This window comes from Echinops telfairi, unplaced genomic scaffold, assembly GCF_000313985.2.
Source record: "Echinops telfairi isolate 266 unplaced genomic scaffold, ASM31398v2 ScPeMD7_60;HRSCAF=208, whole genome shotgun sequence".
Lineage (NCBI taxonomy): Eukaryota > Metazoa > Chordata > Mammalia > Afrosoricida > Tenrecidae > Echinops > Echinops telfairi.
In genome coordinates, this window is record NW_022103958.1 from 43,022,385 (window position 1) to 43,045,125 (window position 22,741).

The following is a 22,741-nucleotide window of genomic DNA, read 5'->3' on the forward strand; positions in this document are numbered from 1 at the left end:
CCCTTGATCAAGCCCTACCAGGCCTCTTACACCCTCCTTGCCACCAATTTTGGATCACTTGTTCCCTTGTCCCTGGGTTTGTTTAGCACCACTTCCTTTCCCCCACTTTCTCCTCTCCCGTGTCCCCCAGAACCATCAGTCCCGTTGTTTTCTCTGCCAGATTGTTTATCCAGCCTATCTTATCTAGATAGAACTGCAGAGATAATATGCACAACAACAAGACTGAGCAAAAAAACAACAGCAAACCAATGACACAGAAAAGAAAAGCCTGTAAATAGTTCAAGGACTGTTTGTTGACCTTTAGGAGTGTTTTCCAGTCGAGTCTGATGGGGTGCCATGCCCTGGCCCCAAAGTCTATTTTTGGTACTCCCTTAAGACTTCCTTGCTCTGCTCTCCTTGCTGTTCTGTTGTATGCTCTTAGTGTTTTGTCTTGGTATGGTGGGGTCAGATCAGGTGCAGTTCCCACACTGTGCCTCCAGTGTTGTCCCTTGTCGTAGGGCTGTCGGTCAGTGAGGGATGTCGTGTCTTGTAGTGGGGCCGGCCATATGTTCCTCTCTGTGCATTGACTGCTCTGAGCCGGGATAGCCTCCTCAAGGCTTGGTGGGCTGGGATGTGCTCCACTCTCTTCCTCCCCCTTCATTTGCTCCCGTGTGCTCTGATCAGACATGTCCCTCTCCCTGAGCTGTAGTTTCAGTGCTGTCCTGTGAAGTAAATTCTTCTGGGGGGAAGTGCCTCTGTCCACGTAGTTGGGATTGGGGCTGGCCCCTGTTTCTGGGTTTTAAAGAGACCCAACGTGACAGGAGTTAACACCACAATTGGTAAAAGTTTGGACAAAGTCCAAAATACAACTAAAGGGATCTTTTTGGAAATGTTACAAACAAAAGCAAGCTTGATAGTGATCACTTTCACACATTCCCCCTTTATTGGCTCACCACTTTATTGTAGAATACCTGGTGTGTTTTAAATACTTAATAAATTCTGTTGAGTGCAAGTAAGGCAGGGATGGGAAGTGATAGAGACCCACAGAGAGAAGGCGGCCCGACCCTAGGACACATTGCAAGGCCCAAATTTTGATATTTTAATTTGGATCTAGAAAATACCTGGAGAGTTACACCTGTTTTACTCTTTAAACCTTTAAACCATAGAGACGGGACATATATTGCTCACCAACTTTTCCATCCTCTCAGTGTTTTTGGGAAACTGCTACCTCAGTTTTATTGTGTGCTCCTGCATGATGGCAACCCATATAACTGTGTGATTCTGAAGAAATGGGTCTCATCCCACCAAGTCTACCACCAGAGTCCACTTGGAACTTAGGTATCTCACATAATTGGGTTGCTGTGATTTGTTGACTTAATGGCAATGGTCTTTCTTTTTCATATTACTGAAATCTCATGGTATCAGAAATAAGTCAAAGCAGAAAATAATTCAGTCATGAAAGCTAGAAAAATTTTGATGTATAATTGATATGGTATAAACTGCATATTTAAAATTTTGACATAAAGCTCTTATATTTAAAGTTCTGATGAATGCATACGCCCACATTAAGAATTAGCGAACACATCCATCACCTCCAAAAGCTTCATTACACCACTTTTTAACAACTCACCTACCCTACTCGGACATTATAGCTTTCACCTCTGGAAGGTTCAGTCTTAAAAAAAATAAATTCCATGTCTCTATTTAATTTTTTTAAACATATGGAATGTGATTATGTTGTTGCTGCTGTCCTATGCCGGTGTGTGCTTCTGACTCATAGCGCCCCAATGTACAGCAGAACGAAGCACTGCCCTGTCTTGTGCCATCCTCCCAATTTTCTTACGCTGGAGCCCATTGTTGTAGCCACTGTGTCAATCCATTCTGTTGAGGGCCTTTTTCTTTTTGCGCTGCCCCTCTGCTTTACCAAGCATGGTGACCTTCTCCTGGGCTTGCTCTCTACTCACAGCATGTTTACACCCTTGCCTCTCAGGAACATTCTGGCTGTACTTCTTTCAAGACAGATTTTTTTGGTTCTTTTGGCAGTCCATGGTACTTTATTATTCTTCACTAGCACCATAATTCTAATATGTCAACTCTTCTTTGGTCTTCCTTATGTGATTATAGTAACTGTTAATGTACTTGGTTGCTACTTCTGACATTTGTGTGAGTTCTGGAGTAATTTTGGTTGGTTTTTTAATGTTATGAGTCATGTTATCTTGTCTTTTGATATGCCTAATAATCTTTGACTGAATACCAGACAATGTGAATTTTACCTCTTTGAATCCTGGATTTTTTTTTTTTTATTTCTATAAATATTTGATCTTTGCTCTAGATTAAAGTTATTTTGGAATAGTTTGATTCTTTTGGGTTTTCCTTTTGAGATGTCTCTTTAGCAGTATCAGACGGACCTTTAGTATATGGCTAATTATTTTTCGCTACTGAGACAAGACCCTTCTGAGTACTCTACCTTTCCTCATGAATGCTCAGCTTTTCAGTGTGGCTAGTGGGAACAGGTGCTGGCCCTGCCTTGTGTGAGCACCGTGTCTGTACTTCTGATCCCTTCGTATGGTGCTTTTTCCAGCTTCAGTTAGTTCTTTTCACCTGTGTCTGTTGCTAGGTGCTGTCAAGATGGCTGTGACTCAGACCAGTACTGACCAGTTACTCTGCTGAATATTTGAGGGATCCTCTGCAGATCACTTGAATTCTTTGTCTAGCTCCTCCCTCTTCAGGACTCTGAGTTGTTAATGCCAGCTCCCTTAGCAGCTTTTGTTTTTTTTTTACCTTTGTCTCCATAACTTAGGGAGTTTGCTGAACTCCAAGTGGGTTTCCCCGCTCCCTGCACTGCAGCCTGAAAACTCTCTCCAAGCAGTTAGCTAGATCAATGTAGCGGCTACCTCATTTGTTTTCTTTGTCTCTGTGATTATTGTCTTTTTTGTTTGATGTCCAATATTTTGAGTACCACTGTTTTTATATTTTGTCTGTTTTCTCTCTCTTCCTCCATTCTTTCTTTCCTCTCTCTCTCTCTCTTTTTCTCTCTTTCATTGTTTTAGGTAGAAGGGCAAATCGGTGTTTTTTAAATTCCCTCTTGGCTGGAAACAGAATAGCCAGCTTTTAAAGAAATACATGAGAAAAGATATATATGACTTTATTTTTTTTGTTCTCATCCAGAGAAAGCAATTGAACTACGTCTGGCAAAAATTGATCACACTGCAGTTCATCCCCATTTACTTGACATGAAGATCGGACAAGGGAAGTATGAGCCAGGCTTCTTCCCTAAGCTGCAGTCTGATGTGCTTTCTACTGGGCCAGTCAGCAACAAGTGAGTCACCCCCACGATTCTGTGAGCCAGGCTATCCAGTGCCTGGGCCCAAGCTGGTATCCTTGGAATTTTTAAAGTAAATATGGATAGAGATCCGAAGTAATCAGGTTGTTCACTCATTCAAACAACAAAATTGGTGATAGAATGTCTGTTGGCTCCGGTCTCTACAAAGTGGGATAGCTCCACATGCCCAAACTCAAACCAACGCACTGCTTTTGAGTTGCTTAAGACTTACGGTAACCCTGTAGGACAGAGTAGAACTCATGGAGTCTCCAAGGCTATAAATCTATATGGAAGCAGGCTTCCACAGAGCCGCTGGTGGGCTGACATTTTGGTTAGCAGCCAAGCATTTTAACCACTGTGCCACTGGGGATTCTTCCCACATGCCCAGGACCAGCAAAGTGGCGGGCTCCAGATGGGTTGAAATCATTCACAACTGAATGTGAATCCCTACAGAAGATAGCTAGTATTATGCCTTCAGTCAGTGGTGTTTGAAATAATTGGGACCAGAATTAAAAGTGGATAACTTAGCAGAGTTGTACCCCTTTGATTTTGGAGAGGAATGTATCTAGATTCAGACAAAATGGAAAGAATAAACCAGGCGACTCCAAAAAGTTCATGGAAAAATGCAATAAAAAGATGATGGAATTTTTCCACAAACTCTTTGAACCCCTTGTATTTCTGCATTTGTATGAAGATTTTAAAAAAAATTATTTATTTTGTGTGAAGATTTTTTGGGTGTTTCAAGACAGTTATGCCTACACTTTCTGGGTAGTTATTTCTTTTTGTGTCTAGTCACTACTCTTCAAGCTACTCTTCCTCATGGGCTCCGAGTGTAGTTTGGTGACCTTACCGGTGTGCCTGCTTTGATGCTCTTAGGTGGACAAAAAGGAATGCCCCTGCCCAGTGGAGGCGGAAGGATCGCCAGAAGCAACACACAGAGCACCTGCGTTTAGACAATGACCAGAGAGAGGTAAGACAACTTATGATAGGGAGTGACTCTATTATTGTACTATACTCCCCTTCTCATTCCCATTTCATTGGCTTCTGATCCCATTCAAGTGTTCCAGGGATGACTTCTGCCCCTCAGGAGGGTTATTTTTTAATTTAATTTAATTATTATTTTTTTAATCGTTTTATTTGGGGCTCATACAACTCTTATCACAATCCATACATACATCAGTTGTATAAAGCACATTGGTACATTCATTGCCCTCATCATTCTCAAAACATTTGTTCGCCACTTAAGCCCCTGGCATCAGGTCCTCTTTTTTCCCCCTCCCTCCCCCTCCCTCATGAACCCATGATAATTTATAAATTATTATTTTGTCATGTCTTACACTGTCCGATGTCTCCCTTCACCCACTTTTCTGTAGTCCATCTCCCAGGGAGGAGGTTATATGTAGAGCCTTGTAATCGGTTCCCTCTTTCTACCCCACCCTCCCTCCACCCTCCCGGTATTACCACGCTCACCACTGGTCCTGAAGGGATCATCCGTCCTGGATTCCTTGTGTTTCCAGTCCCAATCTGTACCAGTGTACATTCTCTGGTCTAGCCAGATTTGTAAGGTAGAATTGGGATCATGATAATGGGGAGAGGGTCTCCGGAGAGGAAGCATTTAGGAACTAGAGGAAAGTTGTATGTTTCATTGTTGCTATACTGCACCCTGACTGACTCATCTCCTCCCCAGACCCATCCATAAGGGAATGTCCAGTTGCCTACAGATGGGCTTTGGGTCCCACTCTGCACTCCCCCTCATTTGCAATGATATGATTTTTTTTTTTTGATGCCTGATACCTCATCCCTTCGACACCTCATGATCACACAGGCTGGTGTGCTTTTTCCATGTGGGCTTTGTTGCTTCTGAGCTAGATGGCTGCTTGTTTACCTTCAAGCCTCTAAGTCCCCAGACCTATATCTTTTGATAGCCGGGCACCATCAGCTTCCTTCACCACATTTGCTTATGCTCACATTTGTCTTCAGAGATTGCATCATGGAGGTGAGCACACAATGATATGATTTTTTGTTCTTTGATGCCTGATAACTCATCCCATCGGCACCTCGTGATCACACAGGCTGGTGTGCATCTTCCATGTGGGCTTTGTTGCTTCTGAGCTAGATGGCCGCTTGTTTACCTTCAAGCTTTTAAGACCCCAAATGCTATATCTTTTGATAGCCGGGCACCATCAGCTTTCTTCATCACATTTGCTTATTCAACCTGCTTTGTCTTCAGTGGTTGTGTCGGGAAGGTGAGCATCATAGAATGTCCATTTAATAGAAAAAGTATTCTTGCATTGAGGGAGTACTTGAGTGGAGGCCCAATGTCCTTCTGCTACTTAATACTAACCCTATAAATATATGCACATAGATCTATTTCCCCATCCTCATATATAAATATATTTGCATATGTACATGTCTTTATCTAGACCTCTATAAATTCCCTTTGCCTCCCATCTCTTTCCTCTATTTCCCTTGACTTTCCCAGGAGGTTATTTTTAAGGCTCGTTCAGAAGCTTGATATTAGAGCTTGATTTGAGACAATTCAGGATGTAGGATATTTTTGCAAGAGAGTGTGCTCCATTTAGGCCAGTGGTTCTCAACCTTCCTAATGCCGCAACCCTTTAATACAATTCCTCATGTTGTGGTGATCCCCCGACCATAAAATTATTTTCATTGCTACTGTAATTTTGCTACTGTTAGGAATCCAGCGACCTCTGTGAAAGGGTCGTTTGGCCCAACCCACAAGTTGAGAACGGCTGATTGAGACCCTGGTCTGATCCAAGCTCTATTTGCAGTTCTGTAGAACCTTTCAAGGAGCCCTAGTGGTACTTTCAGGTAGGCCATGGACTACTAACCCCAGGGATAGCGATTTGACTCCCGCAACGGTTCTACAGGAGAAAGGTGAGGCTTTCTGCTCTTGTAAAGAGTTATAATAGCGTAAACTCATGGTGGCAGTACTGTCTTTTAGGATCTATGTGAGTCAGAGTCAACTCGATGGTAATGAGGTGTTTTTTTTTTTGAGAACCTTTCACTGTTCTTTCCTTACTTGCTCATGCATGCTATTCACTCAGTGTGTGTGTGTGTGTGTGTGTGTGTGTGTGTGTGTGTGTGTGTGTGTGTGACCAGATATGAGTCTGAAATGTGGGGGAAATCTTTAAAATTTGGTGAGGCTTTATTTTATTCAGAGAGAGAAGGAGGCAAAGCTGAGCTTGAATGAACATGTAAGTCTTCTTTGAACTTGGCGTGTGGGTGTGGAAATGTGACCTTTCTCCTACTTTTTCTGTATCTTCAGTAGTTCATATTATTTTTGTGCTGCCCTCCCCCCAGCCAAAGGAGAGGAATATTATTAGATGCCTGGAGATTGAGGATTCTTTCATTTACTTCCAAAATCCTCATTGTTTGTAACCAGAATGTTTCAGCTTTGCCGTAACTTATACTTCCAGTAGTTTCTAGTTGTAGCCCTCAGTTGGAGACTTGGCCTTATTTAATTGCAGAAAAGTTATGAAAATAGGACTCACCTTCACAAACTTATTTCAGACATAACTTACTGAGAAAAGACTCAACAACTTGCATTTTGCTTGGGTGAAATGCAATAAAGCATTGTTTTCTTATGTGCGAGGTACCTCAGTGAATGGAAAAATAGTTTGCCTTTGTTATTTTTTAAGAGAATACATTAAAATGACAGAGGAGAGTATGCTTATGGATTTTTAACTGCAGCATACAGTTGTGCATGTATTTTTTGTAAATATAGCATAGGGCATGTTGGGGATTGATGTTATTTTAAATGTTTCCTTTGGATCTTCCATTTCATCTATAATGCTTCTTTCAGTGGTGTTTGTGGACCATTTTTCTTGGTCATAGTGTACTAAAAACTTTGAAATATGAAGATGACAAATGTCTACATACGAAAGAAGATAGTTGTATCCTCCCAGAATTGCAGTTTAATAAGGCAGTGAACTGAGGTGTGCAGATAGCTGCAGTAGAAGAGTCTTTTGAAAGGACCAAGAGGCAAATGAGTGCTTGATTACTGATGAGAGAAAGGTGAGGTTGTTCCTACCTGGAGTTATCATCCAATTGTGGAGGAGCCTGCACCCTTTAAACCAGCGGTTCTCAACCTGTGGGTCGAGACCCCTTAGGGGTCAAACAACTCTTTCACAGGGGTTGCCTGATTCCTAACAGTAGCAAAATTACAGTAACCACGAAAATAATTTTATCGTTGGGGGTGTCACCACAACACGAGGAACTGTATGAAAGTTGTCACGGCATTAGGAAGGGAGAAGCACTGCTGTAAACCTCGATTGATAATGCACATTGCCCTCAAGTTCATTTCGACTCATAGTGACCCCTGTAGAATAGAGAAGAATGCCCTTTTGGGTTTCCAAGACTTAAAGCCTTTATAGGAGTAGAAAACTTTCTCTTTTGCCTGTAGAGCAGTTGGTGGATTCAAACCGCTGACCTGTGGTTAGCAGCTCAGTTTGTAGATTTGCTAAAGAGAACAGCGTTCTAAATAGAGGAAATGTTTGGTGGGTTTTATGTAAAGGGTGTTGTGGTCCATGTTTTGAGAGGAGATAACCTGCTAGTTAGACGGCTTATCTCATTGAGAAAAGATGATAGTAACCAAGGCCTCACCGTGGGCGTCAGCAGTCAGGGCTGATTGAGAGACTAGAAGTTCATGGGGAAACTACATTGCTTTAAATTCCAGCTTTCAATGACCAGAGTTGTACCTGGAATAAATACAGGAGAAGGAATAAATACAAGAGAAGGAAAAAGAGTGAAAATGTCAGTTATGAACCCAGGATGCTTAATAGCCAGCATATTGTAGAAAATGCAGCTGTTATTTTAAGCATGGCTTCTTATTTTCCAGACCTTAGTTTTAGTAAGATTATCCTTTCTGATGGAAATGGTAGGTATCTTTGATATGGACAGATGGGTTTAAGTTCCTCCAAGCTGGGTGGAAAACAAACATTTTCATAATAGCACTATCAGATTTGAATAGTGTGTACACTGAGCTATACGTGTGTACGTGCTGCAGCCCTGGGTCTTTCCCCTCTATATCATTCAGTCAGTAATTCCAGTCCTTAACGGATGCTTAACAAAAACAATTTAATCACATCACCTCAGCTTTTTCTTTGATTCAGGAGTTAGTACATTTTAAATTTTTTGCATCCCATCTACCTCCAGGAAAGAAATGAAAAAAGTGTGGAGTAACAGTGCCCTCTACTGTTACCTATCCTTTCCGGTTGCCTTTGGTTTGTGTGCATGCATGCAAAGGGTCTTTGATTTTTCCCTATTTGCTGTAGAAGTACATCCAGGAAGCCAGGAATATGGGTAGCACCATCCGCCAGCCCAAACTGTCCAACCTTTCTCCATCAGTGATCGCCCAGACCAACTGGAAGTTTGTGGAAGGCCTGTTGAAGGAATGCCGCAATAAGGTGAGTGATAGACAAGTCTGTGTGTGCTGGTTCCCTTGGCAAGCAAAGCAGCACCAGGGCCTGGTTTTGATGACGCTTTCCTAGTTTTTAAAATACTGTTAATATAATAGGATATTACTACATTTAAATCCTGTTAATTTGGGATTAATTGCATGTGTTTTTAATAAAATACCATAATTGAGGACAAACACAATTTACTTGATAGAGTTAATATATATCCTTTAAAACTAATAGATGTAGTTTTCAGTTTTAAGTATCTTTACATTGCAAGCTTGAAGTAATTGTAGTTGAACTATCATCAATACAGAGATGGAAATGTTTTGCTACACTGAGATGACCACAGTGATTACTTGGGTCTGAAACCAAGAATTTATCTAGTAGATTATGTGTCAGACCAAATTATGCCTTTTGGCTTATACTTATGCTATCTGAATATTTTCCTACAGCTTACAATGAACCATTCTTTATTTTTAATGAAATAAAACTTATTTCTAAATAGTCCAACTAAATCAGTAGACATGCTGTGTGTTGTTGTTAAAGTTGGTTCCAATTCCTAGTTACCTTCTGCACAGCAGAATGAAGCACCGCCCAGTGCTGTGCCATCGTGCAATTGTTCTTGTGCTTGAGTTTATTGTGGTAGCCACTGTGCCAACCCCCCCCCCCCTTGCTTTTTCGGTTTCTAAGTGGTGCTTATTTATGGGATACAATAAAATATACTTCCTTAGGTGGAAGAAAATATTGCTGTGAGGAACTAGAGTGATATATCAATGCTGGTATCTTGAATTTGGGTGTTTAAAAAATAAAAGCACTGCAGTCCTTTCCCTGAGTCCTTGATACCTATGACTTTCCACATACCTTTGTCCTTTCTACATCAAGAACATCGGTGGTGCTGTGTTATCTCAAAAGAGTGTTCCTCTGTTGTTTCTGGGAATTATTTCCTAAGCAGCTGACACACATTCTCAAGTTTTGATGTGCATACCCACGCAGGAGTCTTCATGCTGGCTGGCCATTGATGACTGTAAGATGTGTCTCAATTTCATCAATGTTCACATGTAGAAAAATAGGTATTTTAGAGTGGAAAAAATACAGTATTAAGTCTAACACTTTTAAGTGTTGGCTAGTATTTCAAGTAACAGGAAGTCTCATACTGTTGGGATTACAAATTGGTATGCTGCCTTTGAAAAACAGCATAGTATTATCTAGTAATTCTTGTAGGTATTTTCCTGTGGAAACGTTTTTTAGTTTGTCCCAGGGCATCTGAACAAGAAGTTCATAGTAATATTTTTATAATCGTCCCAACTGAAACAACCCAAAGGCTTCTCAGTAGGAGAATAAATAAGTAAGTGGTTTATTAATGCAGTAGGAACAGACAGTAGCTATTTCCAACATCATGGATGAATTTCACAAAGTTGAGTAAGAAACAGACCACACAAGAAAACATAGCAGGCAAAGCTCTATCGTTTAGGGATACAAATGTTACTGATGACTGTTTCCTTGCTTTTCTGTTAGTTTTATGTTAAGTCAGGGTTGTGATCACTTGGGGTGGGAAGGTGATTAGGGAAGGTCAAATGGGCTCTTCAAAGGTTTAGATCAGCGGTTCTCAACATGTGGGTTGCGACCCCTTTGGGGGTCGAACGACCCTTTCACAGGGGTCGCCCGATTCATAACAGTAGCAAAATTACCCTTATGAAGTAGCAACGAAAAAAATTTTATGGTTAGGGGGGTCACTACAACATGAGGAACTGTATTAGAGTCACAGCATTAGGAAGCTGGAGAACCACTGGTTTAGATGGTTAGTATTTTGTTTCTTAATCTGGATGATAGTTGCAATTACAGAATAGTACCTAGAGTCATGTGGTACAGTGGTTAAGCTCTTGACTGCAAACCCAAAGATGGTGGTTTGAATTCACTTGCCATCAGAGAAAGATGGGGAAGTGTGCTCTGTAAAGATGTTGTTATTGTTAAGTGCCTCGTAATGACCTGTTTCACAACAGAGCAAAACACTACCTGGTCCAGGACCATGGTCTCTTTTGTTTTTATGTCTGAGCCCATTGCTGTAGCCACTGGATTAATCATCTCCTTGATGGGCTTCCTGTTTTTTGCTAACCTACTTTAACAAGGGATTAGTCCTTCCTGATAACCTGTTCTGAGTATGTGAAACAGCTTTTTGCCATCCTCACTGCTAAGGAGCATTCTGGTTGTACTTCATCCAAGACAGATTTGTTTGTTCTTCTGGCAGTCTATGACATTCAAAATTTCTCATCAATACCATAATTTAAAGGTATCATTTCTTTTGTGGTCTTTATTCATTGTTCAACTTTTACACGCAGTGAGGTGACTGAAAATACCATGATGGAAAAAAAAAAAAGAGAGAACAAATACCATGATGTGGATGAGGCCTGCTTTAGCCATCAAAATGACATCTATGCCCTTAACATTTTTAAAGAGGTCTTGTGCTCTAGATTACCCTAATGTTTTTATTTGTTTTTTTGACTGCTATTTCCATGAGTATATATACCTATCTACATACATACTTATAAATGTACACACACCATTGGTACAAAATATATTTCAAAATAAAAAGTTAAAAATAATAACACCTAAAGTGTTTGTTGCTTCTGAGAAGTAGGATTTAGCGTGATCTCCCTCCAACTATTTAGGTGTTTTTTTTTTCTAATCATTTTATTAGGGGCTCATACAACTCTTATCACAATCCATACATACGTCAATTGTGTAAAGCGCATTTGTACATTCATTGTCCTTTTAGGTTTTTGTCTGTTGTAAATTTATAACATGATTAAATCTTACATAAGAACTTAATAAAATTTAGTAGTTTATTAAGTTTGGGCTTTAAAAAGTCAGATTTACTATTACTTTTGTGCAAACCGTCTGGCATCAATTTCTTTATCAGTAATCCAGAGATAGTGGTAATACATATCCCAAATGGCTGTAAGGAAGCTTAAACAGGATAATGCATCCTTAACAAAATAGTGCCTGGCACCTAATATTTTATTATTGTTTTTTAAGCATATGTGCTTTAGGTGAAAGTTTGCAGAGTAAATTGGTTTCCTGCTTGATAATTTGTACATAGTACATAGTGTTCCGTTACTGGCTGAATACCCACCAGTATGTCAGCACTATTCTCATTTCTGCCCTGGATTCCATGTTTCCTTTAGTCTGGATTTCCTACCCCTTCCTGCCTTATCTTTGTTTGAGAGCAAATATACTTTTGGTTTCACATAATTGATAGTTCTAAGAAACATGTTTCTCTTGGTGTGGTGGTTTAGTTTACAAACCTGTTTGGCTGAGAGACAGTATCTGGGAATAGCTTCAGTTCCAAGTCAGAGGGGGGTCTTAGGGCCATAATCTTGGGTATTCTGTTCTTCATCAGACCAACTAAGTTTGGTATTTTTTGTGAATTTCATTTTTTGTTCCACATTTTTCTTGCTTTGTCTGGGACGCTGTGATGATTCTAGTCAAAGTACTTCATAGGGGCAATCAGGCACCATCTAGTTCTGGTTTCAGGGCTGTGAAGGCTTGCTTCATGTGATCCGTTCGTCCCTGGGACAAATTGATCCCTTGAGTTTTCTTTTTGGTTTTCTTCACAAAGTATTTTTCCTGTAGCTGTAGTTGTTATTCTATAGCAGGTGGGTTTCTTTGTTTTTGTTTTAATTTTGCTTTTACCATAAGCATTTGAAATTTTTAGCAAAAGGTAAATTATTTCACTTTAACTTTTTTATCCATTTGATGGGGGTAAGTTAGACATAGTTCTAGAATTAAATGTTGGAAGTTTTGTTCAGTATGTTTGTTTAAGCATTAAGAGTCAGATCATATCCGAAGTGAACATGGTCAAAGGGTTTTATTCAATTCTTTCATCTAATAAATGTAAAAATGAAATTCAGAGTCATATACTTACCCAGGGTTGTGTAGTGATTGCTTTGTTCTTATCTCCTTCTTAACTAAACTTTTAAGGCTTGCACTCTACAATGAACCTGACCTCTGTGTAGTAGAGCATAACTAGATGCTACTCGCCGGGACTTCATCTTATTCCTTGCAGTCTGGCAAATGAACTGTGTAAGGCTTCCAGCTGCATGTGATCTTGCTTTATGTGGTTTTCTGATCCTACTGGCTGATTCTTTGTAGACCAAGAGGATGCTTGTAGAGAAAATGGGCCGAGAAGCTGTGGAGCTAGGACACGGAGAGGTGAACATCACAGGGGTGGAAGAAAACACCTTGATTGCCAGCCTATGTGACCTTCTGGAAAGGATCTGGAGTCATGGGTTACAGGTGAAACAGGTAACGAATGTCTAGCCTTTCCCTGTCAAGCAAACTCTTCTTGTTTTCACAGCTTGTTGTCAGTTACTATCAAGTCTGCCCCGACTTATGGCAACACCATGTACAACAAATGCTGGTCCTGCACCATTCCCATGAGTAGTTGCAGATCTAACCATTGTCTTCCATAGGGTTTTCATTGGCTAACTTTTTAGAAACAGTTTCATTGATAAATATATTTCATATATCATACAATTCAATAGTTTAAATATATTAAAAGAGTTGTGCAGTCATCACCACAATCATTTGTAGAACATTTTCTTCATCCAGTACCCATGATTCTTAGCTCCCCATTCCCCCGCAACCTCCAGTGCTATAATCCTCTGCTCACAAAGCTCACTGCTATCTAGTCAATTCTGACGCATAGCAACCCTGTAGGACAGAGCAGAGCAGCCCCTGTGGGTTTCTGACTTGAAGCATTTACAGGAGTAGGAAGCCTCATCTTTCTCCTGTGGAACAGCCAGGGGTTTTAAAGCCCGTTCATTGTGTAACCCACTATGCCATCAGAGCTAAGAAACTATTAGTCTAGTTATTGTCTCTATATATTCACCTACCCTGTATTTCATATACAGAAAATCATACTCAAAATATATTTCATGTAAAGAAAATCATACTCAAATTAGATCATACAACAAAATATATTTCTTAAAAATTCCTCAATGTAAAAGAAAGCAGGAAATAGTAAAAACCAGAACAATCATACATGAAGAAAGACAAAGCTGATTTAAAAAGGCAAATAGGAAAGGTCAAAGTGGATGTCAGAAGAGACTCTGAAATATGCTCTCGAACACAGGGTAGCTAGAGCAAATGGAAGAAATGATGAAGTAAAAGCTGACTAGAAAATTAGGAAGAAGTACAGCCAGTATGCTCTTTACAAGAGAGGATGGTAAGACATTGTCTCGCACAATTTGGACATGTCTCAAGAGGGTCCAGTCACTGGAAAACTCCCATCGGGCTTGCTAAAGTCATCAGGAAATGAGGATGCCTGTCCGGAGATGGATTGTCCCAGTGGCTGCAACAGTGGTCTCAGACATAACAGTGATGACAAGGGGCAGTAGAGGACCGGGCAGGGTTGGGTTCTGTTGTGCGTAGGGTCACTGGGAGTCAGAATCGACTTCTCAGCACCTAACAACAGCATGTTGGTGATAAATTGATGGCAGTGGATTTGGTTTAAGGTATTCAAATTTGTAACACGTACAATTTATTACATGTCCCCATTAGTTCAAACCACCACTATTATAATTCTGAATGCCATATTTAATATATTGACTACGGTATTGCATAGGCTTGCAGTGAAATGCCAGCTTGCCTTCTTGAAGGCTTGTTCAACTATACCTTAATCCTCATTATAGTGATAACCTAGTCTCCATAACTCTCACTGAGGGCATACAGGCTTTTTAACTATTTTAGGAAATTCAGGTGGTGTCATACAGTCTCTTAGACTGATGGTGTCATATGGTCTCTTAGCCCCTTTGTAGAAAGCCCAAGCCATCCTCAAGCAACAGACCTTGTGGGATGAACAGATTTGCTTTTTCTTTGTCTACTAGTCACTTTCCAGGCTCTCTTTGATCATCTTTTTTCTGTTCCCAACGGGGGACCATTTGCTTTGTCCATTTTCTACCTTCTTTATTTTCTTCATGGATTTTAGTAAGAGAATATATTTGTATACTTTGCATCTGGATGTGCTTTGAGGAAAACAATATTTTAACTTCTTAACAAAAGCCGGTATCTGTGTGTTTAAGTTATTCTTGACTTAGTTCACTGGAAGCCTTGGCCTCTGAAATCTGACCTTTAGATCTCTTCCTCTCTTGCATTGGTTCTAGGGAAAATCAGCCTTGTGGTCCCACCTGTTACATTATCAGGAAAACCGCCAGAGAAAACTCACATCAGGAAGCCTCAGTACATCAGGTAAGATAGTCTGCACCTTTGGAGAGAGCTCCCTCAACCAACTTCCTGTCCCCACAGGGGTCTCCTGCAGCAGATGGTTCAAGTCATTGAAGCCTTTGCTCTGGGATGTTTTTTTGTTTCAAGTTTTAAGCCGATGGGCATGTCAGGGAGCTTGCTTTCATTATGTGTTTCTTTTGATCAATGAGCTAGAAGATTTATTATCAGCAAGAGGCTTGTCTTAATTAGAATGATTGTGTGTTTAGCTGTGGTGCTGGTTGTCTGATGTTTGAACAAGTAATTTTCACTGTCTTTTGTTTTATTTCTGACATTTTTAATCTTTCAAGGGAACCTTTTTGTCAGTGCCTTGTCTCAGAGTCAAGGCCTGGTATAGTTTAATAAACTTGTCTGTGTTGGCAGGGACTGCAGACATGCTCTCATCCAGAGGAATTGAATGGATTCAGGATCACACAGTGGATTAATGGATGAGGCTAGAATAGAGACAGGCATCTTGTCTCCTGGTCAGGTGTTCTTTATACCACCCTAATGCGTTCCCCTTCAAACAGTTCTTCTCCCTTTACTTTGTCAGACCTTTTGCCCTTCACATGTGCACCTTCATTCTCCCTTCTTTGCTAGGATGTTCTTACTCTAAGGAGAAACACGAGTTTAAATGTGAAAAGATGGGTGCAGATACAGCGCTGTCTTCACCCGTACACTAGGTGACCTCAGCTGGCACTGAGAATGGGAGAATAGTTGGCTGAAAAACAAAGACGAGCTCCTTAGGAACAACTCAGGCTTAAGGGGAGTTGCTTTTTTTGGGTCTACATTCTTTTTAATTTTTTAAAAATCATTTTATTGGGGGCTCATACAACTCTTAACACAATACATACATACATACAGTGTGTCAAGCACTTTTGTACATCTGTTTCCCTCATTCTCAGAACATTTGCTTTCTACTTGAGCTCTTGGTATCAGCTCCTCATTTTTCCCCTCCCTGCTCCCCCCTCCTCCATTAACCCTTGATAATTTATAAATATTATTTTGTCACATCTTACACTCTCCGGCATTGCCCTTCACCCACTTTCTGCTGTCTGTCCCCCAGGGAGGAGGTTATATGCAGATCCTTGTAATCCGTTCCCCCTTTGTCCCTCACCTTTCCTCCAACCTCCCTTCCACTCTCACCACTGGTCCTGAAGGGGTCATTTGTCCTGGATTCCCTGTCTTTCCAGTTCCTGTCTGTGCCAGTGTACATACTCTGGTCCAGCTGGATTTGTAAGGTAGAATTGGGATCATGATAGTGGGGGAGGAGGAAGCATTCAAGAACTAGAGGAAAGTTGTACGTTTCATCGTTGGTACACTGCACCCTGACTGGCTCGTCTCCTCCCCACGGCCCTCTGCAAGGGGGTATCCGATTTCCCACAGGTGGACCGTGGGTCCACACTCCGCACTCCCCCTCATTCACAATGCTATGATTTTTTTGGTCTTTGATGCCTGATACCTGATCCCTTCGACGACTTGTGATCTCACAGGCTGGTGTGCTTCTTCCATGTGGGCTTTGTTGTTTCTCAGTTAGATGGCTACATGCTTATCTTCCAGCCTATAGGTTGGTTTAGATTCTTGATGCTGGAGAGCACAGTCTTTTCAGGAAGACTGGTGGAGTTACTGCTGGGGATAAGCAGTAGCCTTGAATCCCTAACAGCTAGGTAGTGGAAATACCTATATTGTAAATACTGAGCCAGACAAGAGGATATACAAAGATTTTATCTTTTTTTCTAGAGGTCCTAAGCACACTGGAAATGTTCTCACCCCATTTCCTTGACTCTTTGGAGTTCAGTACAGGACACAAGTAATAAGTCCAAGGTTAAATATGGCTTCTGTTGTGTCTTAATTTCTTCATACAATTTTATGAGATCATTCATCAAAGTATTACCCAAGTAATTGCCTGGATCAGGAGCTAGAAATCTGTGTCCCAGTCCTGATTTTGCTATTTGGTGACCTGGCAAAGTAGCCAACCTCTATGAACTTCAACTTCCTCCTTTATCAAGATGGAAACTTGGGGTATCTTCCAGATTGTTAGAGAAATGAGATGTGTCTAAGTGTAAAATCTGACACCATAATTACTTAATAAATCTGTATGGGATTATTGATCAAAGTGCTACCCGAGTCATCAACTGTTTTCCGTCAATTTGTGATTTGAGATGAAAGGTAGTCAGCTTGTTAGATACTCAGATCTCTGTGGACATGATTAACTTTTTTTATTCCAGGAATTCTTCTTGATTCAGAACGGAGGAAATCTGATGCCAGCTCAGTCATGCCTCCCCTGAAGATCTCACTCATTCAAGATATGAGGTTAGTCTGGGCTCACATGTAAAAATCCATTAAATCCTGCTTTCAGGATTGTTCCCTCAGTGTGTTAGGCAGGATTCTCCAGAGAAACAAAACCAGGAAACTTTATATATATATTTTCATGTAGTGAAAAGGGATACAACAGCAAATTAGTACACACACACACACACACACACACACACACACACAGTTTCATGTAGTGAAAAGGGATACAACAGCAAATTAGTCTATACAGCAGTACAGAAAGGTCAGTCCAGCCCACTTTTGTGGGACAGTTAATATACTGAAGGTCTTTCTAATTAACACCGCCATTGGCTCAAGGCCAAAGAAGCAGACAGGGAAGCAGAAGTGGTGAGGTGTAGCAGAGGCCAGTAGTGCAGTGTGAGGAAGCAGGTCTCCTAGGAGCTTCATGATGTAGCCTCACAGTGTAGCAATGCAAAATGGTGGGCTGGAGGTGCAGGGTCAGCCCACAGGCAGCCGACTCAGCAGGGTGGGACCTTGTGGAGCAGCACAGCACAGCGATGCAGTCCACCATAGTTCATGGGTTGCCTTGGCTGGGTGGAGCAGAGCACGGCCCGGCCCACAGGTAACAGCATGCGGTTGGGTAGAGCAGCTAACTCAGGCAGCATGCTGGTCTGATCACCAGGGAGAGAGAGGCAGAAGAAGCCAGCCATTTAACTCAGTCAATTAAGTGGCAACTGAGTTTCATTAAACTTGGCCCATAGGTTCCTACTGGAGCCTAGTTGGCACAATGAACTTAGCACCCCTAGGTTTCCAGAGCAACAGCTAACCAGAAAGTCCTCCCCATTGGTTTGGTTTTGCTTTGTGATGTGTTTGTAGAGCTCGGTGAGCAGCTGCACTTCCTGTCATTTTGGGGAGAATTACAGCAGGGTGAAGGAGCATAAGGAGAGGCTGTCAAGGCCTTGAGGCTCTGGGTCCAGCCTGATGTTTTGAGGGCCAGGCTTCTTTTTTTTTTTTTTTTGAGGCCAGGTCTTTTTTATGCCCTTATTGGGGTAAAAGCTTATCTGGCAAAGCTATGTGGATGCCCAGACTTGGGGAATAAGAGCAGTGGGCTCTCCCATGATGGCATACAGCTCCTCCCCAGGCCTTCTCTGACTTTGGGGTAAGGCATTGTCACTGAGACAATGCCTTCCATCCCACCCTCACTTTCCTTTTCCTTTTCCCCTCTCAGGCACATCCAGAACATTGGGGAAATCAAGACTGATGTGGGAAAGGCCAGAGCATGGGTACGGTTGTCCATGGAAAAAAAGTTACTTTCCAGACACCTGAAGCAGCTTCTCTCAGAACATGACCTCACCAAGTAAGGCTACTCCCCCTGGGTGAAGCCAGCCTCCCAGAATGGTGGGAGGGGTTGGAAGGCTTTGAGGAAAGGAGGCGGTGGGGGGGGGGGGGGAAGTGTTGGGTTTGTCACTGTGGCTGGATGCAGTTAAACACAAAGTGCACTTGAAAGCTTCTCTCTTTATCCATAGAAGAAATAGTCCTGCTGTATCTGTTTCCTCATAGTCTCCATCTGCACAGCCGTAACTAACTTTCATACAGAGCTAATGAGAGGGATGGAGACCTCACTGGGTGGCTCCGAGTTGGGGCTCCTCCTTCCTTCACTCAGGTGACTTGTATCCTTCTTGGGCATAGTGTATTTTCTTGTCTCTTACCCTGCCTTGAAGAGGAAACAGCAGAGAATTGAAGCATTTTAAGTTATCCCTTTATCTCTCTGTTTTTTCCTGAGTCAAGAGCCACCCCCAAGCAACCAACTTATTGCCCTTTGTGTCTGGACCCTGCACCGATGCCCCTCGAGCTATTAAGGGGCATACAGACAACCCTCTTAGATCTTTTCACTCTACACCTATCACCCAGACAGAAGAACGGGGCAGCTTCCAAGGCTCTCAGTTCTTAAGAGCACTTCCATTTGAGTCTCTAGAAGAGCAAGCATGTTATATAATTTAGGACTGGTAGGACAATTAAAGAACATAAGTGAATGTGTGAACTTGGAGTTTGGAAGGAAAACACACCTGCAATCCAGATTCTGGAGGACAGTTGTGTGTCCTGGGAGCATCAGTGGCTGTAGTTGTGTGGGAGTCATGAAGGGGAGAAGTCCTTCCTGTGGACCAGTCTGATTCTGTAGGAGAGACTTCTAGCAGTGAGCAGTAAGACAGCAGAGTGGCGGCAGGAGGGCAGTGTAGAAATCTAGGGTGTATGAGCTTAAGGGCCTGGGCAGCCATGAATAGTACTGACCATGGTGAGAAAGCTAGTCTTGGTTTCTTTTAGCTGAGTCCGGTTAGAGGGGCTAAGTCCAGAGTGCACTCAGTTTATAGTACTTCTCACTTGGCATTTGTACCCCTGTGCTACTCTAGTCAACACTGGCAAGTCATTTGCAACTCAGAAAGACCCTATAAGACAGTAGAACTGCCCCACAGGGTTGCCAAGGCTCTTAACTCTTTATGGAAGCAGACAGCCATATCTTTCTCCCCAGGGCTCAAACTGCCAACCTTCTCATTAGTCGTTTAATGCTAACCATGGAGTCTCCAGGGAGCTTTGTGCTACTGGAGAGAGGGTTTTGCTGCCGTAGGCCACATGGTGGATGAGACTAAGGGAGAAAGAAAGGGGTACTTAATCAAAACTTGCTCGTTCTTCCTTCTTTCTCCCCCACACTCTAGCCATTCATACTCATCGCCAGCTCACTCTTACCTGTTTCCGCATGACTTGTTCTCTCATCCTGTCACAGGATTAAGCCCTTCAGGGACTCCTCAGATGAGTTCTCTGCTCAAGTTTGCCTAGACTCCCAGGACTTAGTCTGTTCTTCCTCCAGGCCCCATAGCATTTGTTCATTCTTTGTTTATGTAACAACTTTTTATGCTTTCAGTGTTATCATTGTCTTTTAAAACTTGATTTAGTTGAGTGCTTAAACCATATGCCTTTCCCAATACTGAGCCTGTTGTCTAGCACATAGTAGGTGTTCAGCCAGTGCACAATAGTGTGTGTGTATTACTGTACAGACAGGAGATGGTAAGCAACCTGGGAATAAAGCTGGAGAGAATGCTCCTGACTCTCAGGTTTCCAACCTAGCTGCCTTAGCCCAGGTTCCTCATCCCAGAGGACCCATTGAACAACTAATTCTAAACAAGCTGGGTAATCGTATATTGTGAGCCCCAGAGTTTTCTCTTGACCACCCTGCAATGAGTAATACTGTGTTGTTTCGCCGCACTGTGGGACTCACTTTGTTTGGTGGCCATGACCCTGTTCCATCCTGCTTCCTCACTCCCCTTGCTCTTTCCAGGATACTAGCCTTGGTCCTCAGTTTCTGCATGTACCAGCCGTCTCACATTCTCCCTTGCAAACCCGGGCTCGCTCTCTCACATGGTGATGTCATCCATTCTCATGATTTCTGTCACTTCCAAGCAGGTGACTGCCACATCTGAATTTCCAGCTCAGACAGAACTCAAACCAGGCTTCACAGAATTTTCACCATCACTACCTTTCTTCCAGGGAGCCGTGGTGATGTGGATTATGCATTGGGCTGCCGACCTCAAGGTTGGCAGTTTAAACTCACCAAGTGCTCTTTGGGAGAAAGATGAAGCTTTCCAGCCTTGAAAACCCATAGGGCATTGCTACTCTACCCTGTAGGGTAGGGTCTCTATAAGTCAAAATTGGCTTGGTCATAGTGAGTTTTGTTTTGTTTTTTACCTTTAAGAATTTTTAATATTGGCCAGCCACTACTCTTTGAGCATCCGTCTCACTCCTTCCCTGTCTAGGTTCAAAGTAGGGAGTCACTTTAGAATCTTTTGTTTTGCTTTGCTTCCCACATACACACTTCACATCTGCTAGCCTTTGCCTCTCGCCCCACCCCACACCCCAGCTCTTTACTCTTTCACTCCTGCCTCAGTTTAATTGGCATCCTCCTTCACGCCGCACATGCTCTAAATTGTCTACATGCCAGATTATTCAATTTCCTTATGTTGGTTGTGACTCTCTTATTTTCAGGGTAAACAGTAGAAACTCATAACCTTCCGGGGCAGTGTCTCACACTCTGGCTTGTACCTGTAGGACTGTTCTCCCTTTGGCCCTAGCCTGAAATTCAGCCTTACTTCTCAGAGCTCTCCTTGCTCTACTGCACCTGTCTGAATTTGTGCCAGCCTTCAGATCCCCCTTGTTCTCTGAGTCCGCCAGTTTCAGCTTATGGGACTAAAATTTCCAGAGAGAGCCCCTCTCATTGTGGGCATTCTTCTGCAATGACCCTTGTCCGATAGATTCACCGGGACTGTACTTGAGGACATGTGCTGCTCTCTCTGGCACCTGGTTCTGGTAGGCCTTGATTGGTGAATATTCTGTAGATTCTCAGTGACCCTCTAGGACACAGTAGAACTGTCCCATATGGTTTCCAAGGCTGTAATCTTTACAAAAGCAAACTGCCACAACATCCCTCCACAGAACACCTAGTGAGTTTGAACTGCTGAGTTTTTGATTAGCAGCCAAGCGCTTAGCCACTGCTCCACTAGGGCTCTTTTAAATGTGTTGACATAGCTTATAAATCTGCCTGGGTGGTGCCCTCTCACAGATCTATGGAATCCCATTCCTCCAGGGGGCTGTGGCGATCGCAGGCTTGGCAGCCAGGACCCGGGCATTCTTCTGTTCCTCTGTGCTAAGACATGCACATTTGGCTAGACTCTGTCTCGTCTACTTGGGGAGGCTATTAGTCTTGTGCAGCTGTAGATGGTGCGGTCTTTGGTAAGCAGGCAGTGAGAGGGGTGTGGGAAGGGAGACCATTTGAAAAGAGATGGAGGGCACGCGTGGGCTGCACAGCTCTTCCTCACTGGTAGCCTGGGTCAGAGGTTAGTGGCAGAAACCTGCCTTTGTTACTTCTAAGGTGGCCTTGGGCTCACGTTCCCATTCAGAGCAGTGTTCTGACTTAGGGGTTTCGGGTCTGCTGAGGGATTGAGGCATGGCCTGGTTGTAGATGACAGTCACAGACCTCCTGCCATTGTTTCTCCCATACATCAGGATGGCAACCTTACTAGGAGCCTGAGAGGCCTATGCCATCTCTGATGGAATTCTAGTCTGCCCTCAGGGTTGGGAAGGAGGCTGCAGGACTGGCACTTACACAGTATAACACCAAGCTTTGCACATTGACTGTGTTTGGTTTTTGTTGTTCTCACTTTAGTAGAAGCCAATTCCCCCAGCCTCCAGGGAGACAGAAGCTGGCTTTGTTTCTTTAGAATGACTCTAAGAGAGTGAGGTTGGCATCTTCCCCTCCTCTGACTGGAAGAATGATATGCCTTCTCTCTACAGAAAGTTGTACAAGCGCTATGCCTTCCTGCGCTGCGATGACGAGAAGGAGCAGTTCCTCTATCACCTGCTCTCTTTCAACGCTGTGGATTACTTTTGCTTCACCAACGTCTTCACAACCATCTGTGAGTAGCATGGACCCCATACA

General features: G+C 42.5%; 1 protein-coding gene across 1 annotated transcript in view; it reads left to right on the plus strand.

Annotated features, from left to right (window-relative positions):
- DENND5A (DENN domain containing 5A) overlaps nt 1-22,741 on the plus strand; it is an 83,085-nt gene that overhangs the window by 51,383 nt on the left and 8,961 nt on the right. Inside the window, exons 8-15 of the mRNA XM_030885847.2 lie at nt 3,148-3,298; nt 4,178-4,271; nt 8,599-8,730; nt 12,874-13,026; nt 14,886-14,970; nt 17,211-17,295; nt 18,485-18,613; nt 22,597-22,718. Coding sequence (XP_030741707.1) covers nt 3,148-3,298; nt 4,178-4,271; nt 8,599-8,730; nt 12,874-13,026; nt 14,886-14,970; nt 17,211-17,295; nt 18,485-18,613; nt 22,597-22,718 — 951 coding nt within the window. The remainder of the gene's footprint in view (nt 1-3,147; nt 3,299-4,177; nt 4,272-8,598; nt 8,731-12,873; nt 13,027-14,885; nt 14,971-17,210; nt 17,296-18,484; nt 18,614-22,596; nt 22,719-22,741) is intronic.